Source organism: Herpailurus yagouaroundi, unplaced genomic scaffold, assembly GCF_014898765.1.
Source record: "Herpailurus yagouaroundi ecotype Mexico unplaced genomic scaffold, PumYag 250, whole genome shotgun sequence".
NCBI classification, from domain to species: domain Eukaryota; kingdom Metazoa; phylum Chordata; class Mammalia; order Carnivora; family Felidae; genus Herpailurus; species Herpailurus yagouaroundi.
Genome location: NW_024412467.1, coordinates 26,153,594 through 26,178,308, shown reverse-complemented (window position 1 = coordinate 26,178,308; position 24,715 = coordinate 26,153,594). Strand labels below are relative to the sequence as shown.

At 36.3% G+C, this 24,715-nt stretch overlaps 1 protein-coding gene and 1 long non-coding RNA gene across 2 annotated transcripts in view; one reads left to right on the top strand and one right to left on the bottom strand.

Moving 5' to 3' along the window:
• Positions 1-5,516, top strand: part of LOC121020416 (uncharacterized) — a 62,326-nt gene extending 56,810 nt beyond the window's left edge. The window contains exon 3 of the long non-coding RNA XR_005786129.1: positions 5,159-5,516. This is a non-coding gene — a long non-coding RNA (uncharacterized LOC121020416). The remainder of the gene's footprint in view (positions 1-5,158) is intronic.
• A 3,262-nt stretch (positions 5,517-8,778) lies between these two features.
• The window catches only part of EXOC2 (exocyst complex component 2), a 277,362-nt gene continuing 261,425 nt past the window's right edge, over positions 8,779-24,715 (bottom strand). Inside the window, exons 26-29 of the mRNA XM_040460631.1 lie at positions 23,980-24,102; positions 13,201-13,262; positions 10,992-11,051; positions 8,779-9,538 (exon numbers count right to left, since the gene is read on the bottom strand). Coding sequence (XP_040316565.1) covers positions 9,445-9,538; positions 10,992-11,051; positions 13,201-13,262; positions 23,980-24,102 — 339 coding nt within the window. The 3' untranslated portion in view covers positions 8,779-9,444. The remainder of the gene's footprint in view (positions 9,539-10,991; positions 11,052-13,200; positions 13,263-23,979; positions 24,103-24,715) is intronic.

Genomic DNA, 24,715 nt, shown 5'->3' with positions numbered 1-24,715 from the left:
GGAATGAATATCCAATGGAATAAAGACAGTCATTTCAGCAAATGGTGCTGGAAAAACTGGACAGTGACATGCAGAAACATGAACCTGGACCACTTTCTTACACCATACACAAAAGTAAACTCAAAATGCATGGAAGACCTAAATGTAACATAGGAAGCCATCAAAATCCTAGAGAAGAAAGCAGACAAAAACCTCTTTGACCTCAGCCTCAGCAGCTTCTTACTCAACATGTCTCCAGAGGCAAGAGAAACAAAAGCAAAAATGAACTATTGGGACCTCATCAAAATAAAAACTTCTGCACAGCAAAGGAAACAGTCAGCAAAACTAAAAGGCAACCAATGGAATGGGAGAAGATATTTGCAAATGGCATAAGAGATAAAGGGTTACTATCCAAATCTATAAAGAACTTATCAAACTCAACACACAAAAAATGAATAATCCAGTGAAGAAATGGGCAAAAGACATGAATAGACACTTCTCCAAAGAAGACATCCAGATGGCCAACCAACACATGAAAAAATTCTCACCATCACTCACCATCAGGGAAATAGAAATCAAAACCACAATGAGATACCATCCCACACCTATCAGAATGGCTAACATTAACAACTTAGACAACAACAGATGTTGGCGAGGATGTGGAGAAAGAGGATCTCTTTTGCATTGCTGGTGGGAATGCAAACTTGTGCAGCCAATCTGGAAAATGGTATGGAGGTTTCTCAAAAAATTACAAATAGAACTACCCTACGACCTAGCAATTGCACTACTAGGTATTTATCCAAGGGATACAGGTGTGCCATTTCAAAGGGGCACATGCACCCCAATGTTTATAGCAGTGCTATTCACAATAGCCAAAGTATAGATAGAGCCCAAATGTCCACTGATGGATGAATAGATAAAGAAGAAGTGGTATATATATATATATAATGGAGTATTACTCAGCAATAAAAAAGAATGAAATCTTGACATTTGCAACCACGTGTTTGGAACTAGAGGGTATTATGCTAAGCAAAATTAGTCAGAGAAAGACAAATATCATGTGACTTTGCTCATATGAGGAACTTAAGATACACAACAGATGAACATAAGGGAAGGGAAGGAAAAATAATATAAAAATAGGGAGGGGGACAAAATATAAGAGACTCTTAAATATAGAGAACAGAGGGTTGCTGGAGGGGTTGTGGGAGGGGGGAAGGGCTAAATGGGTAAGGGGCATTAAGGAATCTACTCCTGAAATCATTGTTGCACTACATGCTAATGTGGATGTAAATTTAAAAATAAATAAATTGAAAAAAATAAATAAAGAAGAGTTAATACCTATTCTCAAACTATCTCAAAAAATAGAAATGGGAAGAAAAATTACAAACTCATTCTATGAGGCAAACATTACTTGGATTACTTGTCTCCAAAACGAGACAAAGACCTCACGAAAAAGGACAATTACAGGCAAATATCCCCGATGAACCTGCATGCAAAAATTCTCAACAAGATACTAGCAAATCAAATTCAACAGTACATTAAAATAATTATTCACCAGGATCAAGTGGGATTTATTCTTGGGCTGCAGGGCTGATTCAATATCTGCAAATTAATCAACGTGATACACTACATTAATAAAAGAAAGGATAAGAACCTATAATCCTCTCAATAGATGCAGAAAAAGCATTTGACAAAATACAGCATCAATTCTTGATAAAAGCCTCAACAAAGTAGGGATAGATGGAACATACTTCCACCATAAAGGCCATGTATGAAAGACCCACAGTTAATATCATCCTCAATGGGGAAAAACTGAGAGCCTTTTCCCTATAGTCAGGAACAAGAAAAGGATGCCCACTCTCACCATTACTATTTAACATACTACTGGAAGTCTTGGCTTCAGCAATCAGACAACAAAAAGAAATAAAGGGCATACAAATCAGCAATGAAGAAGTCAAACTTTCACTATTTGCAGATGACATGATTCTCTATGTAGAAAGCCCAAAAGACCCCACCAAAAAATTGCTCTAATATATGAATTCAGCAAAGCCACAGGCTATAAAATAAACGTGCAGAAATGTATTGCATTTCTATACACCAATAACAAAGCAGCAGAAAAAGAAATTAAGCAATCGATCCCATTTATAATTGCACCCAAACAAATACGATACCTAGGAATAAACTAATGTAAGGTAAAAAGATCTGTACTCTGAAAACTATAGAAGACTTCTGAAAGAAATTGAAGAGGACACAAAGAAAGGGAAAAGCATCTCATGCTCACAGATTGGGAGAACAAACATTGTTAAAATGTCTATACTACTGAAAGCAATCTACACATTTAATGCCATCCCTAACAAAATACCACCAGCATTCTTTGCAGAGCTAGAGCAGACAATCCTAAAATTTGTATAAAACCACAAAAGACCCTGAATAGCCAAAGCAATCCTGAAAAAGAAAAATAAAACTGGAGTCATCATGATTCCGGATTTCAAGCTATGTTACAAAGCGGTAATCATCAAGACAGTATAGTATTTGCACAGAACAGTCATATAGATCAATGGAGCAGAATAGAAAAACCAGAAATAAACCCACAACTTTCTGGTCAACTCATCTTCGACAAAGTAGGAAAGAATATCCAATGGAATAAAGACAGTCTCTTCAACAAATGGTGCTGGGAAACCTGGATGGCGACATGCAGAAGAACGAAACTGGACCACTTTCTTACACCACACACAAAATAAATTCAAAATGGATGAAAGACCTAAATGTGAGACAGGAAACCATCAAAATCCTAGTGGAGAACCTAGGCAGCAACCTCTTTGACCTCAGCCATAGCAACTTCTTACTAGATATGTTGCCAAAGGCAAGGGAAACAAAAGCAAACATGAACTCTTGGGACTTCGTCAAGATAAAACTTCTGCACAGTGAAGGAAACAAACAACAAAACTAAAAAGCAGCCTATGGAATGGGAGAAGATATACGTAAATGACATGATAAACGGATACTATCCAAAATCCATAAGGAACTTATTAAACTAAACACCCAAAAAACAAATAATCCTGTTAAGAAATGGGCAAAAGATATGAATAGACAATTTTCCAGAGACATCTAGATGGCTAACAGACACATGAAAAGATGCTCAACGTCACTGATCAACTGGGAAGTACAAATCAACCACAATGAGATGCCTCCTCACACCTGTCAGAATGGCTGAAATTAATAACACAAGAAATGACAGGTGTTGGTGAGGATGTGGAGAAAGGGGAACACTTTTACACTGCTAGTGGGAATGCAAACTAGTGAAGCCACTGTGGAGAAAAGTATGGAGGTTCCTCCAGAAAATAAAAATAGAACTATCTCATGATCCAGCAATTTCACTAGTAGGTATTTACCCAAAGGATATAAAAATAAAGATAGGAGGGGTATATGGACCCCAATGTCTATAGCAGCATTATCAACAATAGCCAAACTGGAGAGAGCCCAAATGTTCAAATTGACGAATGGATAAAGAAGATGTGGTATGGGTATACATTGTAATATTACTCAGCCATCAAAAATAATGAAATCTTGCCACTTGCAATGACATGGATGGAGCTAGAATGTATCATGCTAAGCGAAATAAGTCAATCAGAGAAAGACAAATACCATATGATTTAACTCATATGTGGAATTTAAGAAACACAACAGGTAAACATTTGGGAAGGTGGAGAGGAAAGAGGAGAGAGGGAAACAAACTATAAGAGACTCTTAATGATAGAGAACAAACACGGTTGATGGAAGGAGGGTGGCATATGGGCTAGGTAGGTGATAGGTATTAAGGAGAGCACTTGTGATGAACACTGAGTGTTGTATATAAGTGATGAATCACTGAATTCTACTCCTGAAACCAACATTGCACTGTATGTTAACTAAAATATCATTAAAAAAAAAAAGACTGACCCTTAGAAATTCCACTTTTGTGCTGAGGCCTGGATGTTTTGTGATCTTCAAGAAAGAGACAGTTTTCTTGACAGCTCTTGTGGGCAAGTTAAGAGAAAGTTTCTCTGATTCCTTCCTTATCATTTTCTGGTCACTTATGATTTTCCAAATGCCAAGTTTAGCAACCATTTCTCAGCATTTATCCTTTGTACACATCTGCAACATTTGACCTTGCCAACAATCTCTATATTCCAACATGATTCTTCTTCTTCCCTTTATTTTTGTGACCCCCATGACTCCATCGTTCCCTGGCTCCCCTCATCCCTTTGTGATGAGTCCTTCTGTGGGCCTTCTTTGGCAGGTAGTGATCAGGTAGTTGTCTTGGTTCTCAGGAATCTGGGCCTAGCTGAAGAGTTTGTAGGCAGATGGTACAGGAATATTCAAGAAATATGTGATAGAAATAATGAGAACAACCACAACACTATCAACAATGATTATAGCAACACGGCCAGTGGGACAACCAGTCATGGTTATGATGCTGATGAAAACAGGGTGACCAGCTTCAGTACTTCCTTTACCTAAGGATAGAGTTTATAGGCTGGACAGGAAAAAAGTAGTTTGGCATCCTACTGACTTTTATTAGCCAAGTTACAAACAGATAACCCAAAGACCCAGATCCTGTTAGTAAAATATTTGTTATGTATTTATAACCTGGCCAGGTACAAAAAGGCTTTCCAGTGATCCAGTGATATGATAAAACTGAATTACAAATGTGGGTGAATAGAAAGAAGACATCAACACACCAAAAACATGACTCTAATATATAAAAATATGCATTCAATGCAAAGCTTGAATCATTTGCTGTTCTGACATATTTATTAAAAAAAAAAACCCTTGCTGTTCCAGTTGAGGTATGCATATCAAATATTCAATACATCTTTTATATTGTTACAGCATTTTATATATTCATATGAAAGCCTTTATAATAGCACTGCTACAAAAATGTTTAATGACAAAAATGTATGCTAGTTTCAGTCTATAGTTAAGCGTAATTATTTTAAGCATATATTAAATAGAGCTAACTTTACTTTAGAAACATAATCTTGATTTAAAATGTTGAAATTTATAACTTTTCAGAAAACACATCATAATGCTCTTACACGTCTAAAATGTCCTACAGCACATAATCAAAACTGAAACACATCACCATCTTGCACCAAACCAGAATTAAAGTGTAATGTTTTCTATTTATCCCCTCTAGGAAAGCTGCATACAAGGATTGAAGAGCCAGGTGAGTGCCTCAGAAAGCCTGCCTATGGCAATGATGCTTGTCTTGCAATGCCAGAATCATTTCTAGAGCATGCCACTTTCATGGCATACTGATAAAGTCTTAGTAAAACCAAATTATTCCTAATACATTTTTTAGTATTGAAGGTGGGGCTGACTTTGCTAACTGATATGAAGCCAGGATGATCACATGAATGTGGGTGTGCTAAGCCCAAATGCTACCTATGTGTGAAAGCACTTTTGAGTATCTTAATTCTTTTTATGTTTTTGTCAATTTGCTCCAAGTCCTGGTTTATCTCTCAGCTTTCTGCTAACTTACATTATATTCAGCTTTCTCCTCTTAACCACTAAATTCTTCTGTACCTCAAGAAAGTCTTGAAATACCCCTTTCTTCCAAGAAGTTTCCCTTGACTTGTTGGAATAGTAGTCCTTGAACCACCTCATTTGGGTATGGGGTTTTTATGTGCCTACCCTCAATTCTCTGAGCCATAAAAAAGCACTTACTTGTCCCTATTTTGCTTAAGTTTTATTATCCTCTAGCACTTATATGCTTCCCTGAGCCATGTCACTTGAAGGACAGCAGAAAGTATATTTGGCTGGGAGGAAGAACTGGCCATGGTTAAATTAAAGGGCAATGAAACCAGACAACTCCGAGTGTGACACATCCTGCTCTTACCAGCCTTGTAGTCTTGAAGTCACGAATTTCTCTCTTAGGTCCTGATTTCCTCATCTGTGAAATGGACATAATACCTTCTAGCTCATTAGGTTGTCATAACACTATTGGGAAGGCTAAATGAGATAATTTGGTACAATGTCTAGCATCTGGTAAGCCCCCAACAAGTAGAGAATTAGGTGGACAGCTGATAAATGCTTTCTGACAATGATTAGGCAAATATAAGGTAAACTAAAATTTAGGTATGTATTTTGTGTGTTAAAACAATATATATAAAAGTGATACAACTAATGAAAATGCTGACATAAAGATGCTTAGGGGAAAAAATGACATCTAAGTTATATCTTGTATTAAAGACATTTTTTTTTTGAGAATCCAACCTAATGTCTTATTATTTATTTATTTATTTATTTATTTATTTATTTATTTATTTATTTCCAACGTTTATTTATTTTTGGGACAGAGAGAGACAGAGCATGAATGGGGGAGGGGCAGAGAGAGAGGGAGACAGAATCAGAAACAGGCTCCAGGCTCTGAGCCATCAGCCCAGAGCCTGACGCGGGGCTCGAACTCACGGACCGCGAGATCGTGACCTGGCTGAAGTCGGACGCTTAACCGACTGCGCCACCCAGGCGCCCCTTATTTTTTTAATATAAAATTTATTGTCAAATTGGTTTCCATACAACACCCAGTGTTCATCCCAACAGGAGCCCTCCTCAATGCCCATCACCCACTTTCCCCTCCTCCCCATCCCCCCATCAATCCTCAGTTTGTTCTCAGTTTTTAAATGTCTCTTATGGTTTGGCTCCTTCCCTCTCTCTCTCTCTTTTTTTTTTCCTTCCCCTCCTCCATGGTCTTAAGTTTCTCAGGATCCACAGAAGAGTGAAAACATATGGTGTCTGTCTTCCTCTGTATGACTTATTTCACTTAGCATCACACTCTCCAGTTCCATCCACGTTGTTACAAAGGGCCATATTTCATTCTTTCTCATTGCCACGTAGTATTCCATTGTGTATATAAACCACAATTTCTTTATCCATTCATCAGTTGATGGACATTTGGGCTCTTTCCATAATTTGGCTATTGTTGAAAGTGCTGCTATAAACATTGGGGTAAAAGTGCCCCCATGCATCAGCACTCCTGTATCCCTTGGGTAAATTCCTAGTAGTGCTATTGCTGTGTCATAGGGTAGACCTATTTTTAATTTTTTGAGGAAACTCCACACTGTTTTCCAGAATGGCTGCACCAGTTTGCATTCCCACCAACAGTGCAAGAGGGTTCCCGTTTCTCCACATGCTCACCAGCATCTATAGTCTCATTTGTTCATTTTAGCCACTCTGACTGGCATGAGGTGATATCTCAGTGTGGTTTTGATTTGTATTTTCCTAATGAGGAGTGACGTTGAGCATCTTTTCCTGTGCCTGTTGGCCATCTGGATGTCTTTTTTAGAGAAGTGTCTATTCATGTTTTCTGCCCATTTCTTCACTGGATTATTTGTTTTTCGGGTGTGGAGTTTGGTAAGTTCTTTATAGATTTTGGATACTAGCCCTTTGTCCAGTATGTTCTTTATTGGATTAATGTTCTGTACTAGATATTTAAAATAACACAAACATTCAGGCTTGCAGATTTGTAATTTAGTTCATAATCATGTTAAATATAATAGTTACCAGGCTTAGGAGAGAGAATATTCTGTATATTTCTTAGTAAATTTTATGGAGCAAATTTGTAGAAATTAAACTTTTACTTCCAGTTAGTATGATTTCCCCCATACACCAAATGAACCAACATAACAACACTGAATTATTTTAATTTTTTTTAATGTTCATTTATTTTGGAGAGAGAGAGCAAGAGAAAGAGAAAGAGAAAGATGGAGTGTGAACAGGAAAGGTGCAGAGAGAGAGGGAGACCTGGAACCTGAAGCACGCTCCAGGCTCCGAGCTGTCAGCACAGAGCCTGATGAGGGGCTTGAACTCATGAACTGCCAGATCATGACCTGAGCCGAACTCAGACTGAGCCACACAGAAGCCCCAGCACTGACTTATTTTAAATGATACTGTACTTGGCTATACTGTACTCTAAAATTACTTGTATTAGTGTGGATCCTGAGAAACTTAAGACCATGGGGGAGGGGAAGGAAAAAAAATGGTTAGAGAGGGAGGGAGCCAAAACATAAGAGACTCCTAAAAACTGAGAACTGAGGGTTTATGGGGGGTGGAAGGGTGGGGTGGGTGGGTGATGGGTATTGAGGAGGGCACCTGTTGGGATGATCACTGGGTGTTGTATGGAAACCAATTTGACAATAAATTTCATAATAAAAAAATACTTTTATTAGTAAATATATTAATTTCCACATTAAAAAAGGGGACTCTGCGACATCCACAGAAAAATTTGAGAACCCTGACATACAGCCTGCAGGTAAGAGAATTACTCAGTTTTCTGAAGCAACTGGTATGATGCAGCTAGGTAGGGGAAGCTGACTTTGAAAGAGGTCATGGTGCCCTGCACCTATTCTGGTAAACGAAGTCAACATCGAATGTAGGACAAATGGCACGAGGTGCATCAGCAGTTCCTACTGCCTGGTAACAGAGGAACATCTTTAAATCTTCAGAAAACATAGACTCTGCCAGAGCAGTGTTCTTTTAGTTACTGAGCAAGATGCTTCAAAGGGTAAGGAGCAGTGGAGAGAAAAGACATTACCAGAGGGGGAAGGAGTCAATAGCAGTGGGCAGGAATGCCAGCTGTCACCAGGGGACCTGGCTTGTTCTTTAGGAGGCAGTGAAGGCTGTGGCTATTCCCACCAGCACCTACTGGGGTATCCAAGCTCCACCGCAGTAACAACGGGGTCCTCAATAACAGGCAACACATTGACATGAAAGGACACATTAAATTATGAGTGAATGCAACAAAGAAAGGCTACACACTGAAAGGTGCTTAATGTTTATTAGCGCAGTGAGAAATAAAAATTAGGCAGAAAAATACAAAGTTAACTCATGGACATCTGGGCACAAATAATCTACCCCAAATATAACATTTTCTTAAGCAGACGGCAAATTTTCTAAAAATCCACTTGAGTTAGGAGAGTGAGGTATTTGTATTTTTAAGTACAGATGTACAGTTTAGGACAGTTAAAGTTCCAAAGATGTCTAAATATAACTTTCTAAATCTCTTCTTACCAATGTCTCCATATGCCTTGGAAGCTAGAGACACTAAAGTCTGGTATATGAGACACTGAAGAATGCCTTTGTTACATCATATGCCATCTTGAAGCACTCTCTGGAAAGGTATCTCTTCCTGTAGCATTAATCATGCAACATCTAGCTAAGAATATATATATTTAAAGGTATTTTAAAGCCATACAGGGCCTAATGTAATAAAAATGACAAAACAAATTACTGCTCGGGCATTTCAAACAAGGTCATTTTGGTTGAAATAAAACATATACCAACGTCTTTCTAAGCTACCAATTTGGGGAAAAGAGACAGAGATTGCAAACCTAATGCTTTATATGCTAATACCTGTAGCGCACTTAACAAAGTAATAATAATTTATTACTTGTTATTTTTAGACTGCCCTTACTGTGGAGGTATTTATGTTTTCATCATAGTTGAAGAAGCAGCTTGGAAACAGGTGAGCTGCAAATGCATGCTACTCTTGAACTTGTTCAGCAGCTCTTCCAGTAACCTGCAAGGAGGAGAGGCTATTTTACAACCTGGCAGAGTGAAGGTTGCCTAGCAACATAAGAAAACATTCGGGGGAGCCAACTGCATAGTTTTAGCTTCTACTTTTGAAAAGTTATTTACATATGGATTCTTAACTCAATAACAGAAGTAAATTAATCAAAGAAGCTAATCAAAAGGAATACACACACACACACCTGTATATTTATATATAAAAATCTCCCTCCTGTCTCCTTTCCCTAGATTAGATTTCTCCCCTAAAACACATTAATGTTTGCACCTGCATTTTTTTTTTAAATTCACTTAAAAACTATATACACTAAAATGTACTCTTTTTGGCATACAGTTCTATGAATGTTAATGAACACATATTAGCAACCTAATAACTCCCATAATTGGGCACAGAATAGTTCCATCACCTTCCAAATTCTCTCGTGTTGCCCCTTTGTGGCCACCTTTCTCTTCATCCTGACCCCTCACCAACTAACAGTCTATTGTCTGTTCCTCCTATTTTGCAGTTTTGTCTTTAATAAATATTAGAGAGTGGTAAACTCAGGTGGTGAATTAAGCACCAGAAGAGTAAGGGCTAGTTCTAATTCCACTGGGTAAATCATTCTACTACTTGATAATCAATTTCTTTAACTGGTTTGATGTATAATTTTAGGGCCAGAAATCTTAGAGTGCATTTGGTTCAGAAGAAGCAACCAAGAAGTGCGTTTAATGAGATTGGGGTCAACAGATTATTTCATGGGTTTAACAATGCTCAAAATTGTCTCCATGTGACATTTTCCTCCCATTTTCCCAGACTCATGTGTTCTCTCTGCCTTCTGAGTTTCTATAACATTGACCTATGCAAAATTACAGAGCTTACACCAAGGTTTTCATGTCTATAGACTGATCAGCCAAATGCAAAGGCAGGTGGACTTCAGTTATGGTTAGTGAAGGAACAAAGACCTACATTTTGTCTCAGGTAATAATTTCCTGTTTTATGAGTAGCAAAGTTTAAACTCTGACCAAGACCATTAACATAGTATTACTGAAACATATACAACTTTTTTGTGTCATGTGTACAAATTTACTTTCTATTGATGAGCTACTCAAAAGAAAAAAATCATCAAGTGCTGCATTTTATCATGCTGTCCTTTTTACATTTCTCTAAGAATTATCTTCTTAAAAATATAAGGCAATAATACAGTTTACTGAGTGAGTCAAAATAAACTTTCTTAAAATGTTTTCTGTATTAGTCACTTAAAGCAAGAAAGGAACTAATTTCTGAACTGTCATAAACCCAGGGGAAAGGTTTTATCTTATTCTGTCACTTCAGGGACAAGCCAGGTACAGCATACTATCAAAGGCTATTAAGTACAAATCATTATCTATACAAAGAGTACTTTTAGGTAACAAAATCTCATTCAACACATCTTAACTGGCCCTTGAAAACAGTATATAGTACTTACTTTTTATCTGCTCCACTTGAGAGCTGAGGCAGAGCTTCCAAAGCCTGTTTAAAACTAGACCTGGAACACAGAGAAGCAAAATTTAAGTTGAAAAATTTCATATTTCTATGGGGAATTAAGAGCATCATTAAAAATTCTTAAGCATATCTTAAATATAAAGAAACCAGTATAAGCTAGTGAAGCATGTAAAAATATGAGAAAAAGTAAAAGTGAAAAACAATAGAAAAAGTAAAAGTAAAAGTTGAGGGTACAGGGTATAGTTCCCACACAGAGGCCTTGTAGGAGTAGGGTCAAAAACTCAACTATGAAATGAAACAGAAAAGCTAAAAGAGACTGATCTTTACAAAAGATGCTACTTTAATGAGGGCTTAATGTGGACATGTTTAATTTTTAAAAAGTCTTTTCAAAACAAAACTGAAGTGTTAAGCAACTGGTAAGAAAGGAAGGAAACTAAGTAGAAATAGGGATGGTCTTGTGACAGATTATACAAATGGGACATTAACAGTATTGACATGTACAGGGCCTGATTAACAGCCAATCTCTTACAATAACTAAACATGGTCTCTGGCATTTAGTTATTATTATATTTAAAATTTGTAGAATAAGTAGAGATTGACTGATTGATTTTAATTCAACATCACTTCTTTTCATAAAAAACAAAAAGTACAAATTAAAAAAACACCAACTTGGTAAGCTTAACTATTTAAAACAGAAAGTACCAAAAAAGTTTCTGCATCAAATAAAAAGCATTTTAGGGGAAATTATTTGGTAGTAACTTGTACTTGTCACTAAGTAATACTTTTTAACTTCTTATCTCTTCTTCTTTTATAACTTGTTGACCATGGTAAAGAAATTAATTTTTCTTGACTTTAAGGTGGTTTTTAATTTTGTTATTATGAAAACAGATCCTCATCACTGTACCAGTAAATATACTTTTGAGCAATGTTTCTCCTATTTGGGGCAAATATCACAGTAACAAATGGGCTACAAAGTCCCAACAGATTATAAAAACTGGTATTGGGAAGCTCCAGTTGTTCTTGGTTAAGGCAAGGGATGGGTTACAGCTTGTGGGGACACCTAGCTCCCTTTCCAAAATGACTTTCCTCTTCCCTGATGTAGAGAGGAAGGTCTGCTGTTATCACCTTGTTTCCTATAAACCTTTTCTCACTCAATCAAAAAAATGTAATGCTATTATTTCTTTATTTTTACATTATGACAATAATGATGATGATGAAGAGGATACCATTAATTATTTGTAATGCACCAATAGTTTAGAAGGTAACTTGGCATATTTTTTCATTTAATTCCCCTAAAACTTTGCCTAGAAAGTATTATCTTTCTTTTATAGATGAGGCAGTTAGGCGCTAAAAGGTTAAATTAGTAGGAATAAATATCTAGGTACTTACACAAAGCATGCACCCACATCAAATTTGGACTGAGTGCCCTCTATCATCTATTATTTAACACTTTGTGTAGAAAAATGATGGCTGGGAAAAGGAATCATTAAATAACTAACATGGGAACCATCCAGAAATGTCTTCTGGTCAGCCATCATGAATAAGAATAAGAAGCTAAGTTCAATTCATTAGGAAAAACTTTTTAAATGTCCTTAAACATTTTATTTGTATACTACTTGTATTCTCAGGCATATTAACAATATAACCCAGTTTTTCCTAAGTAATATTGCCAATGGAATAAACAATTTTGTATAGGCAAGTAGTTACTGATGTTTCAGTTCACCTACTGATATTTCGATGATAGGAAATCCTGACTTTCATTCAAAACAGCTAAAAATTATCATCAAATTTCCACTACAAAAATTTTCAGAGAAACCACAAGGCTTCCTCTTATGCTGATATTTACAATCTTTAAATTCTCCCTCAGAGTCTGCTATAAATAGAGTAAGACTCAATTCTCATTTTCTCATTTTAAAAAGAAGTATATAATGCTCTGCTATATCATTTATGAGACTGAGATTTATCTTAGTGAATGAAAAACATAAAATCATACTACATATTTCTTCTTTTATATTATGCTACAAAGAACCAGTATTAGGAGTCATTGGCTTATTATGCTTTTTAGGTAAAAATTAATCAAATATAAACTTTATCACATCGCAATCATGAGCACTCACTCTGATTAGTTATCTTTACAAAGATAAGCTTTATTTTTAGTGAAGCACTCATAACAAGAATGTTAAGCATCTCACTTGCTTTCAGGTGTCAGGTGAACAGCCACAGTATCTCTCAAAGCACAGATTTCAAGCCGTGCCTGAAGATGAGAAAAGGACAAGTGACAATATGGAACTGTATCAATTATTAAATTGAAACAAGTGATGTGGGGACAGTCTCTAGACTGCTTATTACTGCAGGGACAGGGTTGACAGAAGGTAAAACTGCCATGTAGTTTTACCCCCCACCTGCCATGGTGACTGTTAGTTATGAACAGATTTTCTAAAACACTCCACAGAAATCAGGTATGATAAAATATTATTTTACTGAAAATTAAGTTAGAGTCAAGTATGCCTGTGTGAAGGCAGAGAGCCAGATACCTTATTATAAAAAGTTCACACTCACTACCTAAGTTGCTTCATCAAGCCCTGTCTCCCAAGCTCCTGTGGAACTGCCCTTCCCAGTCACACTTAGCTCAGTAATGGCATGGTAGGTCCCCTCCCCCAGAACACTGGCCCCAAAACCTGCCAACACAATGTCTCTCCAATCAGGAGTTTTGCACAGCCTCAGTTCTGGCAGTGATGGTGACAGGTGTCATATTATAAGCAGACCAGAGCACACCTAGTTAAAATGTGCCACATGCAGGCCAGGGGCCACACATTGCCCACAATAGGCAAAGAGCCACTTGCAACAACTGGCCTGAAAGATAAAGTGGCCAGAACAAAATAGCAGAGCACACGCAGCACACACTGGAGACACTCCTGGAAGCACCAGGTCCTAGAAAACAGGAGACACTACCCAGCAGGGCACTGACCTCTTCGAGGTAAGGCCATTACTCTCAAGAACAGGACCATAGCTAATTTTCCTAACACAGAAAAAGGCACAGCGACTTAGGAAAAATTAAAAGACAGAAATTTGTCTCATGAAAGAATAGGACAAGGCCACAGCAAAACATAAGTAACATTCCTGATGGAGTATTTAAAGCAATGATCATAAAGATACTCCCTGGACTTGAGAAAAATGGAAGGCATCAGTGAGACCCTTAAAATGAAGATAAAAAAAGAACCAATAAGAGATGAAGAGTGCAATAAATGAGATTAGAAACATGCTAGATGGAATGAATAGCAGGCTGGAAGAAGCAGAGGAATGAATTAATGACCTAGAAGACAGAGTAATGAAAAGTAATCAAGGTAAACAAAAAGAGAAAAAGAAGTATGCAAAATAAGAACAGACTTAGGAAACTGAGTCACTCCATCAAACATAATAACATTTGTATTACAGGAAATCAAGAAGAAGAAGAGAGAGAAAAAAGGGGACAGAAAATTTATTTAAAGAAATAGTAGTTGAAAACTTCCCTAATCTAGGGAAGGAAACAGATATCCAGATCCAGGAGGCCCAGAGATTCCCCAACAAATTCAACAAAAGCAGACCCATACCAAGATATATTGTAATTAAATTGGCAAAATACAGTGATAAAGAAAAAAAAATTTAAAGCATCAAGACAAAAGAAGACAGTAACATACAAGGGAAACTCCATAAAGCTAGCAGGGAATTTTTCAGCAGAAGCATTGCAAGCCAGAAGGCAGTGGCATGATATATTCAAAGTGCTGAATGGGAAAAATCTGCAGCCAACAATATTCCATCCAGAAAGGCTATCATTTAGAACAGAAGAAAAATAGAGGTTCCCAGAGTTTGTGACCACTAAACCAGCCATGCAAGAAATAGGAGACTCTGAGTGGAAAGGAAAGACCAAAAATCACAGTATGAAAATAGGAAACATAAGAGTGGCAAAAAGGAATATTTCTGTAAAAAAAATCAGTCAATGAACCATAAAATAAAAGGATTTGACATATGACACCATATACCTAAAGTGTGGGGAGGAGAAAAGAGTGGGCTCAAACTTAAACAACCATCAACTGAACATAGACTTTTATATGCACAAGATGTTACACACAAACCCAACGGTAACCACAGATCAAAAACCACTAATAAATTTGCAAAGAATAAGGAGAAAGAAATCCAATGATATCACTAAAGAAAACCAGAAAATCATGAAAGAAAGAAAGATCAGAGAAAATCTTCAGAAGACAACCACAAAACATGAAATAACATGTCAATAAATACATATCTATCAGTGATTACTCTGAATGTAAATGGACTAAATGCTCCAATCAGAAACACTGGGTGACTGAATGGAAACAAAACAAAACAAAACAAACAAGATCCTGCTGTCTACGGAGACTAGAGAGACTCATTTTAGATCTAAGGATACATGCAGATTGAAAGTGAGAGGATGGAGAAACATCTATCATTCATATGGATGTCAAAAAAAGTGTCAGCATAGCAATACTTATACCAGACAAAAATAGACTTTAAGACAAAGACTGTAACAAGGGACAAAGAAGGATAGTATATAATAATAGAGGAGACAGGGGCGCCTGGGTGGCGCAGTCGGTTAAGCGTCCGACTTCAGCCAGGTCACGATCTCGCGGTCCGTGAGTTCGAGCCCCGCGTCAGGCTCTGGGCTGATGGCTCGGAGCCTGGAGCCTGTTTCCGATTCTGTGTCTCCCTCTCTCTCTGCTCCTCCCCCGTTCATGCTCTGTCTCTCTCTGTCCCAAAAATAAATAAACGTTGAAAAAAAAATAATAGAGGAGACAATCCAACAAGAAGATGTAACAATTCTATATATTTATGCACCCAATATGTGAGAAACCAAATACATATAACAGTTAATAACAAAATAAAAGAACTAACTGATAATGATACAGTAACAGTAGAAGACTTTAACATCTCATTTACATCAAATGGATAGGTTATCTAAATAGAAAATCAACAAGGAAACAATGGCTTTGAATGATACACTGGACCACATGGATTTACAGATATATTCAGAACATTCTCTCCTAAAACAGCAGAGTACACATTCTTCTCAAGTGCACATGGAAGATTCTCCAGAATAGATCACATATTAGCCCACAAAACAAGCCTCAACAAATTCATAAAGATCAAAGTCATATGATGCATCTTTTCTGATCACAATGGCATGAAACTATAAGTCAACTACAAGAAAAAATCTGGAAATAACACAAATATATGGTGTTAAATAACATTCTATTAAACAATGAATGAGTCAACCAGGGTCAAAGAAGAAATAATAAAGTACATATAACAAAATTAAAATGAAAACACAACAAGCCAAAACCTGTGGAATGCAGAAAAAGCAGTCATTAACAGTGAAGTATACAACAATACAGGCTTACCTCAGGAAGCAAGAAAAATCTCAAATAGCCTAAATATACCTAAAGGAGCTAGAAAAAGAACAACAAACAAAACTGAAAACCGGCAGAAAATGGGAATTAATAAAGATTAGAGTAGAAATGAATGATATAGAAACTTTAAAAAAAAAAAAAAGAACAGATCAATGAACCAGGAACTGGTCTTTTGGGAAAAAAAAAATCAATAAAATTGATAAACCTCTAGCCAGACTTATCAAAAAAAAAAAAAAGACTCAAAAAAAAATCACAAATGAGTGAGAAGAAATAACAACCAACAGCACAGAAGTACAATTATAAGGGAATATTATGAAAAACTCTATGCCAACAAATTGTACAGCCTGGAAGAAATTGTTAAAGCCATCGTGGTCAAACAGTATGATACTGGTATAAAAACAGACTCATTGATCAATAGAACAGAATAGAAAACTCTGAAATAAACGACCATATGGTCAATTAACCTTCGACAAAGCAGGAAAGGAAAGAATATCCAATGTGAAAAGAACAGTCTCTTCCACAAATAGTGTTCAGAAACTGGATAGCAGTCTCTGCTATCACTATTCCACAAATAGTGTTCAGAAAACTGGATAGCAACATGCAAAAGAGTGAAACTGGACCACTTTCTTATACCATACACAAAAATAAATTCAAAATGGATTAAAGACCTAAATATGACACCTGAAATCAAAGCATCCTAGAAGAGAACACAAGTTGTAACTTCTTTGACATTGGCCATAGTACATATTTTGTACATACGTCTCCTGAGGTAAGGGAAACAGAAACAAACTATTGGGACTACAAAATTAAAAGCTTCTGGAGAGAAGGAAACAATCAACCTTTTAGTTAAAAGGCAACCTTATGGAGTAGGAAAAGATATTTGCAAAGACATATCTGATAAAGGGTTAGTATCTAAAATATATTAAAAAATTATACAACATCTAAAAAACACTCTAATTAAAAGATGGGCAGAAGACATGAACAGACATTTTTCCGAAGAAAACATAGATATGACCAATAGGCACATGAAAAGATGGTCAATATCACTGATCACTGGGGAAGTGGAAACGAAAACTACAATGGGGTAACACTTCACATCTGTCAGAATGGCTAAAATGAACAACACAAGAAACAACAGGTGTTGACAAGGATGTGGAGAAAAAGGAACCCTTGTGCACTGTTGGTGGGAATGCTAACTGGTGCAGCCAATGTAGAAAACAGTATGGAGGTTCTTCAAAAAGTTAAAAATAGAACTACCCTATGATCCAGCAATTACACTACTGGGTATTAACTGAAAGAATACAAAAACAGAAATAAAGAGATATGTGCACCCTGTGTTCACTGTGGAATTATTTACAATAGCCAAATTATGGAAGCAGCCCAAATGTCCACTGATTGATGAATGGATTAAAAAGATGTGGTATATACATATACAATGGAATATTAGTCATAAAAAAGAATGAAAGCTTGCCATTTGCAATGACATGGATATAGCTAGAGTATTATGCAAAGCAAAATAAATTCAGTTGGAGAAAGACAAATACCATATAATTTTACTCATATGTGGAATTTAAGAAACAAAACAAAGAAGCAAAGGAAAGAGAGAGAGAGAAATAAAAAAAAACAGACTCAAGTATAGAGAACTGATGATTGCCAGTGGGGAGAAGGTGGGCGATGGGTTAAATAGGTGATGGGGATTAAGAAGTGCACATGTCATGATAAGCACTGGGTGATGTATGGAATTGGTGAATCACTATACTGTACACCTGAAACTAATATAACACTGTATTTAACTGGAATTAAAATAAAAACTTTTTTAAAAGGTAAAAGCAACAAAAGAAAAATTGATAAATTAAACTTAAAATTAAACACTTATGTGAGGTGAACTATAGCATCAAGAAAGTAAAAAAACAACCCACACAATGAGATACCCTTGATATACACTAAGATGTCTATAATCAGTAACATAAGGTAGTAACAAGTATTGGTTAGGAATGTGGAGAAATTGGAATCTTTATGCATTGCTGTTAGGAAAGTAAAATGGAACAGCCAGTTTAAAAACAGTCTGTCAGGGGCACCTGGGTGTTTCAGTCAGTTAAGCTTCTGAATCTTGATTTTGGCTCAGGTCATGATTTCATGGTTTGGGAAAACATGTTGGGCTCCGCACTGACAGCAAGGAGACTGCTTAGGATCTTTCTATGGTCCTCCCCTGCTCATGCTCTTCCCCTCTCTCACAAAATAAATTAATAAACTTAAAAAAATAATTTTAAGACACTCAAGCAATTCATCAAAAGATCAAACATAGGGTTTCCATATGACCTAGCAATTTCCCTCCTATGTATATACCCAAGAGAAATGAAAACACATAAATACGTTTATGTGAAAAAGTAGAAAATAACCCAAATGTCCATCAAATGATGAGCAGATAAAGAAAATGTGGTATATTTATACAATGGAATATTATCCAGTCATCAAAAGAAATTAAGTACTGGTATATGCTGCAATATGTGTGCACCTTGAAAACATTATGCTAAATGAAGGCAGCCAGTTACCAAAAGTCATATTTGTGGGACTCCATTTGTATGAAATTTTTTGAATAGGCAATTCATTGGGATAGAAAATCACGGAGAAAGAAACCAGAATGCTGCTTGTCTGTGGATGGGAAGGGTGGTTGTAAAGACAGTGGAAAGCAGCTGCTAATGGGTTCAAGGTTTCTTCTAGGGTGCATTGTTCTGAAGTTGAGTGTGTTGATGACTGTACAACTCTGTGAACACAATAAAAAAAAAATCACTGAACTGTGTGCACTTTTACCTTGTAGACAACACAACACTCATCTACCTTGTGTCAGATGAGTTATATCTGCGTAAAACTTAAAAAATTTTTTTTAAAATGTTTATTTATTTCTGAAGGAGAGACAGACAGAGCATGAGTGGGGGGAGAGGCAGAGAGAGGGAAGGAGACACAGAATCTGAAGCAGGCTCCAGGCTCTGAGCAGTCAGCACAGACCCAACGCAGGGCTCAAACTCACGAACGGTGAGATCATGGCCTGAGCTAAAGTCAGACGCTCAACCAACTGAGCCACCCAGGTGCCCCATATCTTGCATAAAACTTTTAAGAAAACAAAACAAAACAAAACATGGTAATCTAAAGCTTAAACTTCTTTGCGATCTTGAAATGACTTTACATGCAGATCACTTGTTTTCAGAGCTCCTGAAGAGGCTCTGAATGACAACCACATTACACACCTTCTACCTTTGACTCAGGCATCCACAGTGTGTATAATGTTCAGGAGACTATTAAAAAGAGATAGCTGTGGGGCACCTGGGTGGCTCAGCTGGTTAAGCATTGGACTTTTGATTTGGTCAAGATCTCAAGATTCGTGAGTTCGGGCCCTGCCTGTGTCAGGCTCTGTACTGACAGTGTGAAGCCTGCTTGGGATTCTGCCTCTTCCTCTCTCTGTCCCTCCCCAACTTGTAAATAAACTGAAAAAAAAAAAAATTAAAAAAAAAGTAAAAGAGACAGCCCTTATTCTCCAGGAGTACATAAAACATAAAACAATGGTAAGAGAAATTTTGTAAACAATCAAGATAAATGCTGATTTATATAAGACACAGTATATTCAGTAAAACTTTTTCTGCTTGGAAAGCAGTTGTTTGGTTTCATTTTTCAGTGCTTTAGAAGCCTAGAAAATAGTTTGTAACTAGAAAGCATGCACATGACAGTTTGTCTCTATTGTTGATACTCTATATATTGAAACAGATCTATAAAGAGAATATCAAAAAGTAAAAATAAGGTAGAACTTTTAGTTGAATATTGCAGAAGGATTAAATCACTTTAAAACTAATCTTCATGCCCAAATTGTATTCAAAGTGATAGGTGTTTTAAATTAATATATGAATTATGTGAACTATAAAAGCTGTGGTTATTTATAAAATATACATAGAACTGTACACCAGAAAATGTCATCTTAAAAGATCAGTTAAAATCACCAAACTGTCATCCCATTCCTCTTTAAACTGGCTCTCAGGAAGGTTCTGAAGATTGAGGTATGGGCCCTTTATGTAAGTGATTATTACAGGTTAACTTGTAGTCCTTCTGAATTATCTGCTCAATAGAAAAACAGTCTAACACAGGGATTCCCAATGGGAGAGGGGGAAATGGGGGGTTTAGACTCACTTGAACTTTTCCAATATAGAAATGACTGCCTAATTCCTAGGAAGTATTAGATTATTAGAAGTGGGAACAGTCATGGTGGTCAGCAGTCTCCTGGACATGTATTTATCAAAAAAGTTCTCTAGCTAAATATGGTACCTCTTCCTAACCCTTCCCTGCTAGTTTTGAGAGAATTTAGCCAACAGGCCCCTCCCTAGTTAATCTCAACCACCCAGAGGAAAGCACTACCCTGAGACTTTTTCCACCATAGATAGTTTTATCTATTTGAGAATTTCATGTGAATGAACCCCATACAGTATATAAACTTTTGTGTAAGGCTTCCTTCACTCAGCTGAATGCTCCCGAGATTTATCCAGGTGGTACCAGTAATTCTGTCCTCTTTAATGCTGAATAGCATTTGGTGTTATGAACATATCACAGTTTGCTTATTCTACTGATGAATACCCGGGCTGTTTCCAGCTTTTGGCTATTTCGTTTTCAGCTCTCTTGGTTAGTTTTTTTTTTTTTTAAAGTAAGAGGTTTTCTTTTCTATGTGTGTGTGTGTGTGTGTGTGTGTGTATATATATATATATATATATATATACACATATGTATAGATATACATATGTATATTTGTTTATTTTCTAAATATAATTTATTGCCAAGTTAGTTAACATACAGTGTATACAGTGTGCTCTTGGTTTTGGGACTATATTCCCATGATTCATTGCTTACATACAACACCCAGTCAGTGCTTATCCCAGCAAGTGCCCTCCTCAAAGCCCATTACCCATTTTCTCCTTCTCATGTGCCCCCCACCACCAACCCTCAGTTTGTTCTCTGTATTTGAGAGTCTCTTATGGTTTGCCTCCCTCCCTCTCTGTTTGTAACTATTTTATCCCCTTCCCTTCCACCATGGTCTTCTGTTAAGTTTCTAAAATTCCACATACGAGTGAAAACATATGGTATCTGTGTTTCTCTAATTTATTTCACTTAGCATAATGCCCTCCAGTTCCATCCACATCGCTGCAAATGGCAAGATTTCATTCCTTCTCATTGCCAAGTAGTATTCCATTGTATATATAAACCACATCTTCTTTATCCATTCATCAGTTGATGGACATTTGGGCTCTTTCCATAATTTGGCTATTGTTGATAGCGCTGCTATAAAACATTGGGGTACATGTGCCCCTACAAATCAGCACTCCTGTATCCTCTGGATAAATTCCTAGTAGTGCTATAAGAAAGAGCTTTTCTTGTCACTGTACTATTTTACCGTCCCAACAATTCGTACGATCTCTAATTTCTCTTCAGTCTTGCCAACACTTGGTATTTTTAAGTCTTTAATTTTCTTCATCATGGTGGATATGTAATGGTATATTATTGTAGTGTTAATTTTCATTTCTCTGATAACCAATGATGTTGACCATCCTTTCATGTAATGATTAACCATTTCTGACTCTTCTGGAAATTGAATTACATGTATGCTAGACCTTTCGACATTGTCCCAGTGGTCTCTGAAGTTGCATTCATTTTTTTCCAATGATTCTTTTCTCTGTTCTTCAAATTTGGTAATTTCTGTTGATCTACAAATTCACTGACTTTCTCTTTTGTCTATTCTGCTGTTATTCACATCTAGAAGACTTCAAAAAAATCATATTCTGTATTTCTCCATTCCAGAATTCCATTTAGTTCCTTTTTTAGGGTTTCTATTTTTCTGCTGAGATTTCCTATCTATCTATTCATTATGAGTATGGATAGTCACCTTTACATCACTGAATAGGGCAGCTTTAAAGTCCTTGTCTTCAAATTCCAACAACTGCATTATCTCAAGATTGGTCTCAGTTGATTGTCTTTTCTATTAAGAGTGGGCCACATTTTCCTGTTTTATCTTGTTTGTGCCTTAAGTATATTTGGATTGTTTCCTGGACACCGTCAATAATGTGACTGGAGATTCTGGATTCTTTTTTTTTAATATGAAATTTATTGTCAAATTCGTTACCATACAATACCCAATGTTCATCCCAACACGTGCCCTCCTCAATGCCCATCACCCACTTTCCCCTCCCTCCCACCCTCCACCAACCCTCAGTTTATTCTCAGTTTTTAAGAGTCTCTTATGGTTTGGCGCTCTCTCTCTTTTTTTTTTTTTTTTGAGACTCTGGATTCTATTACATGACCCTGAAGAGGACTGATCTTTGTTTCATTCATTTTAGCAAGCAATTAACTTATCTGGATTCAGACTGAAAACTCTCAGCTCTTGGGCAAGCACTTCAATTCTTACTTCAATTCTTCTAGTCTAACTGGGCTGGTTGGAGTAGAGTTTAATCACGCATGTGTAGTTCAGGGGTCAACCTGTGATTTAGGCAGTGTACATACAAAATTTGTGGTTTTTGTTTTCTGCTCTCTGGGATACCACCCTCACTTTCCTGTAACTGTGGTTGCTCTGAAGCCTATTCTTCAAGCCAGAAAGATAGCAGGTTTTGTGAAGTTTTAGGCATCTGTTGGCCTGTAGGCTAAAATTTGTAAAAAGTGAAAAATTCCCCAAGTACCATTTCTTCTAGAATCACTCACTAATGGTCATTCTCTAATATCTTCAGGTTTTTGTTTTTACACCTTTTATTCTTAAATATTATTCAAGATTATATTATCTGTAGGGAATTGGTTGACAGAAACTTCCTCAGCCACTACTGGAAGCAAAACTGCCAGTACTTTTTATTTTCTTATTTATTTTTATTTCTTTATTTTTTAATATGAAATTTATTGTCAAATTGGTTTCCATACAACACCCAGTGCTCATCCCAACAGGTGCCCTTTAAAAGCGCAACTGCAATGCTCTAAATCACTGCAGTTCATAGGTAGCAGGTAACTCTCCCTATGCATGAACACCTTTGCTATTGTCAATTTGGTTATATGCATACCAAGACGTATTTGGTTTATAGAAGTTATAATTGTTATTATAACTATGTAATTTAAATAACTACAACATAAAACCAATGGATTATGAGTGTGAAGAGACTTGTCATTTCTATGAAAACTGCACTGAATGGTTTGAAAAGATTTATTAAAAGTTAAGTTGCTAAAAATTCCTGTGAAACTGGATGTAGTGAAGACAGCTGCAAACTAAAAAAAAAAAGTCACATAACTTTAGAAGGAATCTGCATTCAGAAAATTTCACAAGAGTTGTTAAGATCTTGCTCTACTCTACAGAAACAGAAACTCTAAAATTTGTAGACAATGCATGGGTATGGTATGGCTTATGCAATAGAGAAGATGTAGATCTCCAATTGGTAGATTCACAAACACCTGTCTGTATATAAGATTGATGACTACAAATACATTTTATATGTTTTAAATGAAATAAAAGTTCAACATGGAACTGAATGATTTTGGTACCTGTAATGCTCCATTTTTGCTGAAGGATGAAACACACTGCATCAGTCGACTTAGCTCTTCAGAAACTGCTTCCACCACCTTGGATAGAACTCGAGGTACCAATTCTTTGGAAATAGTGAACACCTGATGGAAGGGTTTAAAGTAAGAGCAAATGATGTGTTATAGGAACATTTCCTGACTTGAATTTGTTAAAAACAAAGAGATGCACAAAAAAAAATAACTCACAGACCTTCTAAGCCATATTTTTAAAGGATCACAATTATGAATGAAAGGAAGATACAGACAGAAGATACAGTTGTACTAAGTGATTAATGGCAAAAACGAATCCTCTAAAAATATATAGGCAAATATAATTTTGAAAGGTGTTGTTGATGTTGACAAACTAAAAATAGTTTCAAAGATTTCATCTTCCTCTTGCCCTTTTCACAAAAGGAAATATTATAGAAATTATAGAAAAAAAATTATAGAAATTTAGAAATATGAAATTATAGAAATAAAAACACACTGTGCCAGTTTTTTTTACCACAATTAAAAGAAAAACATATGGGGTCAGACTCTTCTTAGATCGAAACAAACACCATATCAACTGGGCACATTATTGCATATTGGACAACAAAGTCCCCAATTTTATTGTTTGCCGAATTTCATATGTGTTTCCTTTCATTCGACAAAAAAGATTATTTTTAAACTTTGAATCTTGGTATTTTCAGAATAAGAACTATTATATTTGAAAATG